This window comes from Aquarana catesbeiana, linkage group LG04, assembly GCF_042186555.1.
Source record: "Aquarana catesbeiana isolate 2022-GZ linkage group LG04, ASM4218655v1, whole genome shotgun sequence".
Taxonomy (NCBI): Eukaryota; Metazoa; Chordata; class Amphibia; order Anura; family Ranidae; genus Aquarana; species Aquarana catesbeiana.
The window spans coordinates 641,695,507-641,711,796 of NC_133327.1; the positions used below are offsets into that span (position 1 = coordinate 641,695,507).

Sequence of the window (16,290 nt, forward strand, 5' to 3'; positions counted from 1 at the left end):
CAGAGCAGGCAAGTATAGGCATGTTTGTTTTAGTTTTTAAAAATAGAGGCTTTAGTAACACTTTAATCCATGTGACTAAATTGGTATTGATCTGTGCAATTTACTAAAAAATGTTCAGAATTTTTTAACCCCAGGGTTGTCATCTGCTAACATTGTATGGAAAAATCTGTTACACAAAGCACACAATATAATCTGATTAAGTAAAATTGATCATTACATCTAATAATCCTACATAGATTAATTCCATCTCAATCTGTCTTTATGGGGGCCAAACTGGCATTGAGCAGAAAAGCACAACTTGGCTGCAGCTGACAGTATTTTTGTAGAATCTACCAAAAGGAGCCATTTAGGCCGCGTACGCACAGCGAGCAGGAATAGTGCCGGAGCTCAGATGTGCCAATGCTGGCCTGCTCTGCAAAGGATTAGATGCGGCTTCAATATAAATGTTTGGGTTTCTGTTGTTTGTTCATTTACTGAGGAATGCAGAGCAAGAGCGAAAAGTGCATCCAGCTGTCCCTGTCTATTAAATATTAATGATCTGGGAGAAATGTTTTAGATTTAGGTTACGTATTCGATAGTTAAATAGCCGAATAAGAGCCGTGAGGAGTTTCTCGAGAAAGCGGCACCCCCTCCCGTGCCCATACGATGTCCCAGCTTGGAGAATACCCAGCGCTCATCTAGGGAAGATTGACGGGGAGCCAATCAAGCATGAGCATTTTTCATTGCAGCCACAAATTGGATGTTATAGATCTCTGCTTTTCCACATTAAGAAAAAGAGACCCCAAACATTCACAAATGCATGTACAGTTTAGTAGGGTCTTCGCTTAAAGTGTTACTAAACCCAGGACCCTGCATTCATGATATCTGGTCTCCCAGAGTGCACAGAACATGGAAATGTTAATATAAACTGCTAAATACTAGAGGCGCACTGAATGGAAATTTTGGTTCCAAAACCGAAAATGTAGGATGCACTTGGCCGAAAACTAAAAATGACAGTTTTAAAAAAAAAAAAACATATTATTGGCACTTTAGCGCAGGAAAAGCTCAAGAAAAATGTATCCCCTTTAAATCCTATGTATGTCTTCTTGCTTTGCAGGGATGAGAAACTGACAGATTGCTCCCTTTGTGCAGAGCTCTGTGTTGAATGTCAACACAGAGCTCTCAGCTGTTAATTAACACAGCAGATCAGCAGGTTCCAGCTGTGAATCATCGGCTGGGACTTGCTGACAAGCTCCTGTTGTGTACAGTCATAGTGGGAGCCGGCTATCAGCATCCATGCGTGTGCCCTAAACTCGAAGTAGGCAGCGACGTATCAGTATGTAGCTTTGTCTACAGCAGCAGCCCATGTGCAGTACAATGCAGGCAGGCGAGCGGTCGTTAAAGTGAAGTTCCACCCAAAAGTGAAAACTCCACTTGGGTAACGTCTGTCTTACTGTCGGGATTCACACTGTTAGTTATCCAGGTTATGTGGGTTAATTTGAAAATGCTTGTTCCGATACATGATTGTCTATAGGGGCCTCGCCTATTTCTTTAAGGTGTTCCGCACAGGTATTTTCATTGTTTCACTTTATTGATGTGTGAATTATTGTAGCACCCATGTGTGGGTCATTGTGTTTTTCTCCGTTTTTACGTTGGTTATTTGTCTGCATCATTAAATTGGTTGTAAACCCTTACACACCACTTTTTCCTACAGGTCAGCCTATAATAAGGCTGACCTGTAGGTACTGGAAATATCTCCTAGACCTGTACGGTTTAGGAGATATTTACCATATACGCGTGCGCCGACATCATCTGTGCATGTGCACTGAAGAAAGGGCATGATCGTGCCGTTTCTAAAGGGCCTGTGTCTTGACCGTCGACTCCCGCGCCCCTGGCCAGTCATAGAGCCGGAGTCCACGGCCCTGGAAGGAAGAGGGGTGAAGATGGACATGGCCACCAGCGGGGACATTGCGGCCTTCGTGTGCAGGTAAGTGCAACATAATGGGCTAGTATACGATGCATACTAGCCTATTATGCTTTTACTTTGCAGGGGAAAAAGAGGAAGTAAAACCCATTAAGGTTTACTGCCTCTTTAAAACCAATAAAAAGATTTTTCAAAAGTAGAAACTCCGCTTATCTGCTTCCCCCCCCCCCTTCTGGTGCCACATTTGGCACCTTTCAGAGGGGAAGCGGGTACCTGTTTTTGACAGGTACCTGTCCCCACTTCCGAGAGATCTCAACCGCGGCGAGATCACGCGGAAGTTCAGCCCCTCGCCTCCTTCCCCCGCCGCCGGCATTTCAGAAAGCACATGTGCTACTGACCTTTTATTTATTGCGAGGGGGGGGCGTCGGAATTTCGCTTTAAGTGGTTACTCTAAAGTTTCTGTATGTGGAATCGTCAGCACTAGAAATGATAATATAAGGCAGCTGGCAATAGGTAAATCTACAAACCTCAAACACAGTAAAAATCGAAACTGCAGCGCCTAAGTGTATGTATAAATACTAAAAAGTTATCAGTTATTAATGAGATGATAATAAACAGCAGTTCACTAAAAGCAGGCAAGTAATCAGTCCTTTAGGAGTTTTCACTATCCAAATGTGCGTCCACCATCCAGAGAGAGAAGAAATCGCCACCACTTTTGATTGAAGACAATAATCGCACTTACCAGCTCACTAAGCTGACAGAGCAGCTTACAGCTCATGTTAAGCACAGCATCCCTCTATGGCTATGACAGATCTGTTCGTCTATGGTGCGTCCACCATCCAGAGAGAGAAGAAATCGCCACCACTTTTGATTGAAGACAATAATCGCACTTACCAGCTCACTAAGCTGACAGAGCAGCTTACAGCTCATGTTAAGCACAGCATCCCTCTATGGCTATGACAGATCTGTTCGTCTATGGTCATCTCATCATAGTTTCCACTCTGTACCACTAGGGGGAGTCTGAATCACAGCACTGTATGGGAAGGAGATCGCTCATTGTGTAAAGCTAGAAATACCAGGAGAGGCCAGATATAGTGTAGTATTTAATTAAACTAACTTCACAAGCAGATAAGATTTATAAAAGCATCCAAAAGCTCAGTACATATCAAAAACAGTAGTGCTCTTACTCCAATAGCCGTCAACTCGGAGACTGCGGCGTGACGTCAGCTTGTAGCTCCAGTGATGAGTGGAATCTGTGATGAGAAGACCATGGATGGATGGATGGAGCTGTGATATCCATAGAGGGATGCTGTGTTGTTTAACATAAGCGGTTAGCTGCTTTGTCAGCTTAGGGAGCTGGTACAGTAAGTGCGGTTATTATCTTTAATCACAAGTGGTGGTGATTTCTTCTCTCTGGATGGTGGACTCACATTGGATAGTGGGAACTTCTAAAGGAATGTGATTACTTGCCTGCTTTTAGTGGACTGCGGTTTACTACAATCATCTCTTTAATAACTCTTTGATAACTTTTTAGTAGTTACTCTGAGGTTTGCCACAAGTGGCTGATGACACAGCTATAATGGTGGCACTCTATGGATCGGTATGTGTTCATGGACATCCTGAAGAAAACGATATACTAACTGGATGCTGACAGTGTAGTGGACTGAACACTTGCTAGGTTTTAATAGTACATATGGCATTCCGACACTGCACAGCTTGTGAAGGTGGCACTCAGGTGGGCATAGTTTGGGGAACTGCCCTAGAGACGGGTAGAAATGGGGTGGAGACGGGCTGCTCACTGCATACCTAAAAATACTTTCTATAACCACTTCTGGAAATTGCAGTTGCTGGGCTATTTGTTGACTAACTGCCTACAATAGGAAAAACTCAGCCATGTCAGAAGTCCTTATTTGCATGCTTGGTCTGGGTCAGTGATTTATAGTACTGAATTACGAGGATTGGTATGACAGCCAATGAACTAGCATTAGCAATGGAATGGCTTCCTTCTTTTTCTCTGGAAAGGTCTCTTTCAAAGTTTGCACCCATGGCATACATACTGTATGATGGTATACATTTTTAGGTAGAGCTGGCTGAAAATCTATACTTTTAGTTTTTTTTAAGTTTATAAAGATGGCCATACACTATACACTGATTGTATATTGTGTATTTAGTGAGATGGGTGATCACTGATTGCATTTCATTTTAAAAACGTGCACCTGGGAATGGAAGGGTAGACGATGCAGGGTGTGTGCTAATGAGGTCTGCTGGTCAACCTCCTTCCTGTGTCATGACCTACAGTCTGATCAGGAAGAAAGACATTACTAATGGAAACGGGGTTTTAGGACAAGAAAGGTGACTGTAAATTTTAATGGAAAGCTTAGATATTTGTTGCAAAAAAATACATGAATGCTATATTGGTGCATAAGGGAGCTGGAATTTAGAAAAAAAGTGGTGTACAAAGGTGAACTTGCCTTTTAAGACTGATAATGAGTGATCTCCATATAATCAAGCATTTGTTCTATACTTGAGAATTGCTAGGACAGGTAAGCACACATATATACTATAAACAATAATATTTCTTTCAGTTAATTTTTCCTCCATTGTTTTCTGTTTATAGATCGAAAGCCAAAAGGTTTACAGTGGGTGATTGACGTTACAATTGGATACCCTAATGCACATCCAATGGACATTCAGACTTGGATTCTGGGTTACCGGCCCCCTACTGTCACTCATGTGTACTACAGGTATTAGTATTTTAATATTGTTGGGAGAATGAGTTGGGTTATTTAGATCAAGCAAGTCAAATAGGTGTATTTTGGGCCACATGCGGTCCTCTCACTCCTTTGCAGCCCGTTAGTTTAAAGATTTACCCACTTCCATACCGGCCCAATTCTGGCACTCCTCGCCTACATGTAAAAATCGTTTTTTTTTGCTAGAAATGTATGCCCCTGATATCTCTGTAAAGAGGACCTGTCATGCCCTACTCATTAAAAAGGGATGTAAACATCTCTTTTTAATGAGTAGGGCATGACAGGTCCTCTTTACAGAGATGTCAGGGGCATATAAGACCCCGACAGCTCTCCTCTAGCCTGCAAAGACTGAGATAAAAAAAAAAAAAAAAAGCGATCTCAGCCTTTCCAGCCAAATGCATGGCAGTGTTTACCCACCCGGCCTCTGAAGGTCATAGACTGCTGGGGACCATCTGGTCCATGGTGTTCTCTACGGTAAACTTCCCATGCCGGTGGATTCTTTCTCAGGTTGATGAAGGCTACACCTCTTACATCATTTCACAGCTGAGCTCTTAGGGAACACTTTGCATTCACTGATTGGATGAGATTGTGGTGTTACACCCCCCTGCCTTTCCACCATGTCCAGGCATAGAATACTTTGCTTTCAGCCTGCTCTGAGCAAGCAACCTCCTGTGTTCAGTAAGCAGCAAGGCAGCTCTGGGCAGAGCTACGCAGAAGCTACGGGCAATCACTGTGAGAGCTACAGTGATTTTCAGTTTCTAAGGGGATCAGCCAGGTGTGGCACATCCACACTTTTTTTTTTTTTGTAGAGCACATACATATTTGTATTGGTCCAAGCTGATACATAGCTAAACTTCAGCTGTACGCTAATGTTAGTAAAGTATGTGCAGTAAATTTATTATGCTATGCATTGTACTATTTGGGAACACCAAAGCTTGCAAGTACTGACTAACCAAAAAATACAGTATTTCCCATCCATGTTTACATTTGAAAGACCGCAATGGATCGGGAGTTCTGGTGTGGAACGCAAACTTGTGTCATTCAGTTCTTTCTTTCTGTCGGCTTGTCTTTTTTTTTTTTTATCTCTTCCTCTTCTGTCTCGGACCCTCAGGATGACTTCCCTCTGCATTCAGAAGGTTGTGCCAAGCTTGGCTTTTCGGTGAAGCTTTCATTGTTGCCACCTGAGTTCTACACCTATTCCTGTGAGAACAAAAATGTTGTATCTTGTTTTTGGGCTGAACTGTTTAATGGGTCCCAAAATGGTTCCCCTCGATTAAGGCCTCATGCACATTGGGCACTAAAAACTCCACTTTTATGAGCATCTGCCATTTTTTATTTTTTCTGCCTCTAAACGCCCCTTAAAAGCGGACTTCCACCCAAAAGTGGAACCTCCACTTATCAGCTCCCCCCTCCGGTGTCACATTTGGCACCTTTTGAGGGAGGGGGACAGATACCTGTTTTTGATCGCATCGGGATCACTTGGAAGTTCGCCCTCCCTCCTCCTTTCACTGGTGCCAGGCCATTCAGAAAGCATGGCGCTCTCCACGCGTACACAGGAGGAAACCGGCTGGAGCCGAAAGGCTTCACTGCCAGGTTCCCTTAGTACAAATGGCGGTGGCAGCACCCGAGAGCCGTCGGCTGGGCTGACGACATCACTGGATTCCAGGACGGGCAAGTGTCCTATTATTAAAAGTCAGCAGCTACGGGGCGGAACTCCTTTTTAAGCGGAGGTACGCCCCAAAAAAAAAAATAATTAAAAACCAGCAGCTACACATACTGCAGCTGCTGGCTTTTAATAATAGGACACTTACCTGTCCGGGAGTCCAGCGGTGTCGGCACTGCATCTGATGTTTCCATCAGCTGTCGGGTGCTATTGCGGGTAAGAGTACCTGGCAGTGCCTTTCGGCTTCACGCTGGGAACCCTACTGCTCATGAGCGAGGCCCCGCTCCTCTCTCCTACTGGCCCGGCGATAGGGGTAGGAGGAGGGAGCCCCAGCCATGACGTCAATAGCCGCGGCTGAGGCTCCCAGAAGTGAGAAAGGATATCTGTCAAAGACCGGTATCCTGTCTCCCCCCCCCCCCCTTGTGGCACTGGAAGGGGGGGGGGTCAGATGAGCAGAAGTTCCACTTTTGGGTGAAACTCCACTTTAATGTTACCCTATGGGGTTGAGTTACTAAAGCTGGAGAGTGTAAAATCTGGTGCAGATTTGCATAGAAACCAATTGGCTACCACGTTTTGTCATAGCTTAATTGAACAAGCTGAAGCTAGAAGCTAATTTGCAACCATTCACAGCTACACCAGATTGAGTGATCCAGTTTTAGTAAACCCCCCCGCCCCATGCATGTGTCCATGCATTGAAGGCATTTAGAGGCAGAAAAAACCCATTGTCAGCACGTTCAGGAACAGCAACATTTTGGCAGAAATAAATGCTTTGCAGTGCCTAAATGCGTGTATATGTGTCTTAACCCTAGGCGCGTTTAGTGCTTGAGCGTTTCATTCATTTCAGTAGCCAGAAAAAAATATTATACTGGCCAAGTAAATGAATTAACGCAACATTTTCTTTTCTTTTTTTTGTAGATATTTGTTCTATGTTCTGTTTGTATATATATGTAAAAAAATAAGTAGTTGTTTAAAAAATTAAATGCGTTTACAAAAACACAGCACATTTTAGATGCTGCTTTTCTCCAGGCAGTGAATAGGCGCTCAGGAGAGCTGGGAGCACATCCAGTGTGCATGTGGCCTAATGTTGCTCATTTGAAGGTGTTTTTTTGGAAAATATAGCTACTAAAATTTAAGTAAACCCCACTTTCGGTTTCAGCCAAGGAAGTGGTTTAATCTACTACCATGATGCTGCACATGTGATCAGTTATGACACCAGCCATTGGATGGTTTGACAGTTTGGTTGAGAGCACAACCAATGGGAGTGTTACATTTCCGGCACGTGCCGTAAATAAAACTTGTTTTATGGATGGGTTTGCTTCAGGCTTTAACTGCTGCCTTCTGGCCTCAGGATAAGGCAAATTATTGTATGGGATAACCGCTTAACAATTAGGCCTCATGCACACTTGGGTGTTTGGCGTTTGCCCAGCTATTCTAAACGTCTTTCTCCTGATAGGAGAAAAGCAGCGTCAACAACACACCTAAAGCCACGTTTGTTTGTTTTTTTAACGCATTTAAGCGTATCAAGCACTTGGCTGTTTGTTTATTTAATTGGCCAGAATATTAATTTATTCTGGCCATTGAAATGAATGCCCAAGCACGCAATGTGCCTAAGCCTATCACGTCTCCAACTAATCTTTTACCACTTCAATCAGCTCATTCCCCACAGTTACAACCTTTTGTACCATCTGCCCCACCCTATTAGATTATAAGCTCTTCTGAGCAGGGCCCTCTTAATCCTCTTGTATTTTATTGTATTATAACTGTATTTTTTTCCTTTTATATTGTAAAGCGTGCATAAACTGTTGGTGCCATAGAAATCCTGTATAATAATAATATAGTAACAGATATAACCAGATAAAATCTAAGCATTGTTTTATGTTTATGCTATGTGAAGTTGAACATGTAGTAAATATAAAGTTGGTGTTATCCTAATTTGGTTGCAAAAGTATAAATACTCTTTAACCACCTCAGGACCGCCTACCTGCGTTGTACTGCGAACTGGTAGCTCCTACAGAAACAGTGACCTATCTATAGGTCGCCCCTTGCTTCCAACGTCCTCCACTGTGATTGGACACTGTGGGATTTTGTCAGCAGGTCCTGGCGAATGATTCATGACTGAGACTTGTGTCCAATCACAGCCCAGGGCTCTGTACAGAGGGAACAATCTTTGTTTCTTTTCCCTGCAAATGGGGCGAAGAACCGAATAGATTTTTAGTTAAAAAAAAAAAAAAAAGCACAGATTGCACCCATACACTTGTTAGGCACACACTTAACCCCTTGATTATCCTGAGATGTTAGCCCCTTCCCAGCCAGTGTCATTAGTACAGTGACCGTGTATAGTATCACTGGATTAGAGCCACTGGTGATGTCCATGTCAGTCGGTTCCCACAAAGTGACAGTTCATGTCAGATTACCCACCACACTAATCGGTCCCTCTATAAGTCGCTGATCACCAGTATAAAAGAACCAAAAAAATTTTTTAGTATAAATACCATAGTGCAGTGATGACGAACCTTGGTACCCCAGATGTTTTGGAACTACATTTCCCATGATGCTCCACTACACTGCAGAGTGGATGAGCATCACGGGAAATGTAGTTCTAAAACATCTGGGGTGCCAAGGTTCGCCATCACTGCCATAGTGTGTAGATGCTATAAACTTCACACAAACCATCCAATATACATTTATTGACATTTTGTTTACCACAGACAGCAGAATACATTTTAGCCTAATGCCGCGTACACACGAGCGGACTTTCTATCCTACTTGGTCCGGCACACTTTCCGACGGACTTTGTCCGCCAGGTGCGCCGGACTTTAAAACGAACGGACTTGCCCACACACGCCGGGATTTTCCGGCGGGCTAAGTCCGCCCGTCTTTCCGACGGACTTTCGCCGGAGTTCCGGCGGACTTTCAGAATGAACGGACTTGCCCACACACGGACAAGTCCGTTCATTTTGAACGTGACTCAGGTGCGACGGGACTAGAAAAGGATGTCAATCTTGCCGCTTTTATCGGCTAGATTGACACCTTGCGAGCCCCGTCGCGGGGCATACCAGGCCCTTAGGTCTGGTATGGATTATAAAGGGGAACCCCGCTACGCCGAAAAAACGGCGTGGGGCCCCCCCTAAAATCCATACCAGACCCCGATCCGAGCACGCAGCCTGGCCGGTCAGGAAAGGGGGTGGGGACGAGCGAGCGCCCCCCCCCCCTCCTGAACCGTACCAGGCCGCATGCCCTCAACATGGGGGGTGGGTGCTTTGGGGGAGGGGGGCGCCCTGCGCCCCCCCCCCCCCAAAGCACCTTGTCCCCATGTTGATGAGGACAAGGGCCTCTTCCCGACAACCCTGGCCGTTGGTTGTCGGGGTCTGCGGGCGGGGGCTTATCGGAATCTGGGAGCCCCCTTTAATAAGGGGGCCCCCAGATCCCGGCCCCCCACCCTATGTAAATGAGTATGGGGTACATGGTACCCCTACCCATTTACCTAGGAAAAAATTGTAAGTAATAAAACACACTACACAGGTTTTTAAAATATTTTATTAAACAGCTCCGGGGGGGGGATCTTCCTCCGGCTTCGGGGGTCTTCTTCCGGCTTCGGGGGTCCCTCCGCTTCATCTTCTCCCGGCGTCCGGTTGGTTCTTCTCCGCTCTCCGGCCTCTTCTCCCGGTGTCGCAGGTCTTCGGCCGGCCCCTCCGCTCTCTTCATGTAGCTCTATTGCGAGCGGAGGTCCGGACTTCTGGGCTTCTGGGCTTCTTGGCTTCTTGGCTTCTTGGCTTCTTGGCTTGGCTTGGCTTCTCTTCTCTTCCCCCAGATGTTGACACGACGCTCTCTCCGGCTGGACTGGTTTCTGAGGGCTGCGTTGTGACTTATATAGGCGGAGACCCCGCCCCCATATGATGTCACAGTCCCTGGGCATGCTGGGACTGTGACGTTTTAGGGGGCGTGGTCGACCACGCCCCCTAAAACGTCACAGTCCCAGCATGCCCAGGGACTGTGACATCATATGGGGGCGGGGTCTCCGCCTATATAAGTCACAACGCAGCCCTCAGAAACCAGTCCAGCCGGAGAGAGCGTCGTGTCAACATCTGGGGGAAGAGAAGAGAAGCCAAGCCAAGAAGCCAAGAAGCCAAGAAGCCAAGAAGCCCAGAAGTCCGGACCTCCGCTCGCAATAGAGCTACATGAAGAGAGCGGAGGGGCCGGCCGAAGACCTGCGACACCGGGAGAAGAGGCCGGAGAGCGGAGAAGAACCAACCGGACGCCGGGAGAAGATGAAGCGGAGGGACCCCCGAAGCCGGAAGAAGACCCCCGAAGCCGGAGGAAGATCCCCCCCCCCGGAGCTGTTTAATAAAATATTTTAAAAACCTGTGTAGTGTGTTTTATTACTTACAATTTTTTCCTAGGTAAATGGGTAGGGGTACCATGTACCCCATACTCATTTACATAGGGTGGGGGGCCGGGATCTGGGGGCCCCCTTATTAAAGGGGGCTCCCAGATTCCGATAAGCCCCCGCCCGCAGACCCCGACAACCAACGGCCAGGGTTGTCGGGAAGAGGCCCTTGTCCTCATCAACATGGGGACAAGGTGCTTTGGGGGGGGGGGCGCAGGGCGCCCCCCTCCCCCAAAGCACCCACCCCCCATGTTGAGGGCATGCGGCCTGGTACGGTTCAGGAGGGGGGGGGGCGCTCGCTCGTCCCCACCCCCTTTCCTGACCGGCCAGGCTGCGTGCTCGGATCGGGGTCTGGTATGGATTTTAGGGGGGGCCCCACGCCGTTTTTTCGGCGTAGCGGGGTTCCCCTTTATAATCCATACCAGACCTAAGGGCCTGGTATGCCCCGCGCTCGCCGCAATAGGAAGATTTGTTTTTCCTATTGCAGCGAGCGCGAGATGCAATACCATCCCCTCGTGTCGTATTTGGTCCGTCGGACCAGCCTACACACGAGCGGGCTTTCTGTCGGACCAGCACACACACGAGCGGACTTTCCGCCCGAAACTGAGTCCGACGGAAAGATTTGAAACTTTCTTCAAATCTAGGTCCGGCGGGCTTTTGGGAAGAAGTCCGCCGGAAAAGTCCGCCGCCGCCCACACACGGGCGGATTGTCCGGCACACTCTGGTCCGCCGGACCAAGTATGCCGGAAAGTCCAACCGTGTGTACGCGGCATAAGTGTATGGAGAAATTACATTTTTTAAATTTTATTGGACATGTTTTATCTCAAAGTTAAAAATACTGTGGGTTTATTTTTCAAAATTTTCAGTCTTTTTTTGTTTTATATAACAAAAATAAAAAACCCAGTGGTCAAATACCACCAAAAGACAGTTCTATTTGTGTGAAAAAAAGTGATACAAATCATAAATCCAACCTTTTGACCTTCCTGGGACACATTGGAATCCGCCCGTGGGACCACTTGTGTCCGATGCTGTATCGCCCTCAGTAAAAAAAGATACTGGGGTTATGACAGCTAGCTTCAGCGATGACACCGGTATATAACGTCAAAGTAATGATGTATATTTACTGTGGACAGTCAGCAAGTGGTTAATTTTGCCCTTCCTGTGATTCATCCCTGAAAATAGTTGCTCCCAAATATAGGTGCTGCCGAAAATTGATGACCTGAATAAGGAGTAATTGTGAAGTGGGATAATTTACTTTGGGAAGATAAAACTTCTAAAAGTCAAGTAAAGAGGCACTGTCACATTTTTCTTCGCCAAGTGTAAACGCGTTTTTACAAAAAAAAAAAAAAAAAAAAAAATTTTTCTTTGAATAAGTTTACAATGTTGTGTTGGGCTGCATTTATAGACATCTTGAGTCGCAGGTTGGACACTCCTGCTTTAACCTGTTCCCAACCAGCCTTAAGTCAAATAATAGCCAGGCAGGACATTCAGTGTTCTGGGCAGATGCCTTGACGTCCTCCCGGAGCACGCCTCGCATGCGCCCCATGGGCCACACTGTGGTGCGAACTGTCACTTACTGACCAATTACTGATCAGTGTACTGGTCGCTGCTGGTACTATGTGATCGCTGTGACCAATCACATTAAATCACATGAAATTTGTACACAATATATGGCTTTCTTTCATGCCATCCATTATTTACTATTGGGTTGATCTATGTGATTGGTCACTGTGATCACATGTTACAGACAGAGCTAATCACAGCCCATCTGTACCATGTGATTAGCTGTGAACAATCAAATTCACAGCAACTTCAAAAACGAATCATGCAGCTTACTAAATATCTTGGACTGTCTACTTTTCAAAAAAGGGGTCATGTGGGGGATATTTGTACTCAACTGGCGTTTTTGGGCCTCAAGAAATGGGATCAGTACATCAGGATTGATCAATTTATTTATTTATTTTTTATGTATATATATATATGTGTGTGTGTTTTATGGACTGTATAAAGTTTCTACAGACTAATATACACTGATTTGGGTTATTTTCACCAAAGAAATGTAGCAGAATACATTTTGGCCTACCACCAAAAGAAAATTATTTGTGTGGAAAAAAAAAAAAAGATAAAAATGTTATATGGGTACAGTGTTGCATTGACCGCGCAATTGTCATTCAAAATGCGACATCGCTGAAAATTGGCCTGGGCTGGAGGGGGGTAGAAGTGCCCAGTATTGCAGTGGTAAAGGAATCCTGCACAAAGATATATGGAGGCTGCTAATGATGACCTCTCCTTCTTCTGAAAATGCTACTTACCACTCACATTGGAAGCATTGGTGCCTCCCAGTGCTACAGAAAACAGGTGGATGTATTTTTGAGTGTCACGCACAGAAAGATGCCTGCCAGTTTATGGGAGTGTCCTAAATTACCACAATTTAAAAAAAAAAAATCCATGCTAAAATGTATGTGGGCTGCTTTTACTGATCCCTCCCAAAAATACTAGCTGTCTGGCTTCCATGCTAATTCTAGAACATCAATTCATTGAGTCCCTGACTCAGCACCAGTAAGCTGAATAGCAGTTCTGCATGGATTTGTTGTATATTTGTTAGATTGGTGACCCAGAAGGTGTGAAGGTGAAACCTGAGACAGCCAGGCAGCAAGCATTTTATAAAATCAGCAGTGGCAACTGACATATTTATTTCAGTGCAACTTTCCTTTTAGTTTTCTCCTTTTATAGAACTGTGATGATGATTAGAATGCTGTTGGAGATATAAAAGAGACTAAGTAGTCTTGTGTTTGACTTTTTACTAAATTGTTGATTTGAAAAAGTAAATGTACAGCTCATTTTCCCTGATCTGTCATTTTACCTTCAAACAGAATCTATCCCATTAAAGAGGTTCCCATGGAAACAGAAGAATTAACAGATTGGTTATATCAGCGTTTTGTTGAAAAAGAAGATCTATTGTCACACTTTTATGAAACAGGTATAGAGATGTTTGGGTTATTTATTTTTAATTAAAGGATTGATCAACCAAAAATTAGGTCTGTTATGTCATATGCAAATGTCTTGTATAAGCTTTCATATCTTTAAAAAGCTTAAAAGGGGTTGTAAAGTTTTTTTTGTTTTTTTTTAATAAAAATAACAAACATGCCTTTACTTGCCTGCTCTGTGCAATGGTTTTGCACAGAGCAGCCCCGTTCCTCCTCTTCCGGGGTGCCCTGCCAGCACTCCTGGCTCCTCCTCTTTATCGGGTGCGCTCCTGAGTCCTGCTACTGCATCCATTGACACAGATAGCAGGACTTGGCCCTGCCCCCCACTCCCATGGCACTGGATTTGATTGACAGCAGCAGCCGCCAATGTCTCCTGGAGAGAGAGAGAGAGAGCGGCTGGAGTCGCTGGGCTCGTGCTCATCGCTGGATTGGATCGGGCTCAGGTAAGAAAAAGGGGGGGCTCTGCAGCTGCTGCACAGAAGGTTTTTCACATTATTGCAAAGAATGCATTAGGGTGAAAAAACCTTGTGACTTTACAACCACTTTAAAGAGGTATTAAACTCAAAGTGCAGCTTATCAATTCTTAGATGTGATGGCTGCATTTGTTTTCCTTTTTTAGGCTTTTTTCTTTCTATTTTCAGCCAGTAAGTCTGTTGTGTTTCAACAGAAAAGCTCTCTTGCAGTTGTAGTATTGAGATAAACCATTTAACACTGGCAGGGGTGCTGAAAATTATCAGTTTTTATTTATATAAAACTTTTATCCCAAAATGGGAAGAAAAAAAAATTGCTGTAAAAAGTATTAGTTGAAGTTCAGCTTCAATTTGTTACTGTATTTAAATCTGCTAGTACATCTAACATTCCCTTGCTCATTCAGCCAGAGTGGTGTCTGTATAATACAGCTACACCAGGTGAAAACAGAGGGCAAAAAAGCCTAAAAAAAAGAAAACAAATGCAGCCACACTTCTAATGATTGGTAAACTGCAATATATTCTTTTGTTTGTTTTTGGGTTTAATACCACTTTCAGATACTTTGACATTAGAGTTCTGCTCTATGGCTTACATTTTTTTGTAAAACTTCATTTTCTAATAAAAAAAAAAATTAAAGAAAGAAATAGGCTGGGGGAGCCTACAATGCATTACGGTAAAAAACCTTCAGCCTTTACAACCACTTTAATTCTGCTTTAAGTGCAACTTGTATAAATTGCTAAATTTGTCCTGATATTAGCCTTTTGTAATACCCTGTAGAGCAGCACGAAGATTAGGAGAGGACCAGGTAGCAGAGGGGGCAAAATCATGAGTTCTTTATGTACGTATAATGTCTAGGAACATTCCGACAGGAGGAGAAAGCAGAGAGATGCGCTAGTTGTGTTGCTTAAAGTTTTGTAAAGTCAGAGTTGGATTACTGTCAGTCCCTCTGTTCTAAAAAGGAATACACAGTGTAAATTTATTTTATTAATTTTTTTTTCTCTGCTAAAATGATCCTACTAAATACCTTATTTCAGATCACCTTTATGCAGTCACGTGACCTCCTGCCCCTCTCCTCTCCCTATCTAATGGCCACAGTGGAGGAGGAAGGGGGGGGGGCTGAGACTCCCTTTTGACGTCACCTGGGAGGTCACATGACTGCTGTGCTGTCTGCTCAGTTCCTCCCACTGTAGTCCTTACATCGGGGAGGAGAGCGGCAGGCGGTCACATGACTGCACAGAGGCAATCTGAAATAAAGTGTTTAGTGGCATCATTTTAGAAAAACATTTACACTGTGTAGTGGTATACCTTATTAGAACAGAGGGGCTGGCAGTAATCCTACTCTGACTTTACAGCCAGTTGCTAATAGCGGCAGAAGGAGAGGGGTGAGGAGGAAATCGCTCACACACTAGGAGTTGCCAGGCAGGGAGGGGGATAGAGGAGAGACTCTACCACAGCAGGATGACGGAGGCACATAAACTGACCACAGTATCATTGATCAGCAGCCATGATTATCATGGTCAGTTCACATAGGGGGGATACAGGAACAGGCAGTATCTACCATTTTTTAACAGCATAGAAAAGGACAGATTAGACAGCACAAGAACTGTGCAGTTTAATCGGCTTTAAAGGAAGATTTTTTTTTTTTTTTTAAGGTTAAAACCTCTTTAATTGCAATAGAGAAATGATGGGTCGCTAAGCTGGCTATTATTTTTTGTCAGGAAAACAGACACAAACCCTTGGGATGGGAAGGGTCCGAAATACATGTACAGTTGGAAAAATAACCATTTGATTCCCTGCAGATTTTGTGAGTTTTCCCACTTACGAATTAATTAAGGGTCTATCATATTTTATCAAAGGTGTATTTTAAATGGTAGAGACACAATATCAACCAAAAATCCAGAAAAAAACACACGATACAAATGTTATAAATTCAGTTGCAGTTCAGTAAGTAAAAATAAGTATTTGATCCCCCAGGAAAAAAAAACATGACTTAGTACTTGGTGGAGAAACCCTTGTTGGCTTAAGGTTTCTTGACTGTCACTTGGCAACTTGAAGTTTCAGATCCCTCCATAAATTTTCTATAGGATTAGGGTCTGGAGACTGGCTGGGTCACTCCCTGACCCTAATGTGCT

General features: G+C 44.4%; 1 protein-coding gene across 1 annotated transcript in view; it reads left to right on the top strand.

Moving 5' to 3' along the window:
• LPGAT1 (lysophosphatidylglycerol acyltransferase 1) overlaps window positions 1-16,290 on the top strand; it is a 180,919-nt gene that overhangs the window by 148,359 nt on the left and 16,270 nt on the right. The window contains exons 6-7 of the mRNA XM_073628412.1: window positions 4,521-4,647; window positions 13,577-13,683. Coding sequence (XP_073484513.1) covers window positions 4,521-4,647; window positions 13,577-13,683 — 234 coding nt within the window. The remainder of the gene's footprint in view (window positions 1-4,520; window positions 4,648-13,576; window positions 13,684-16,290) is intronic.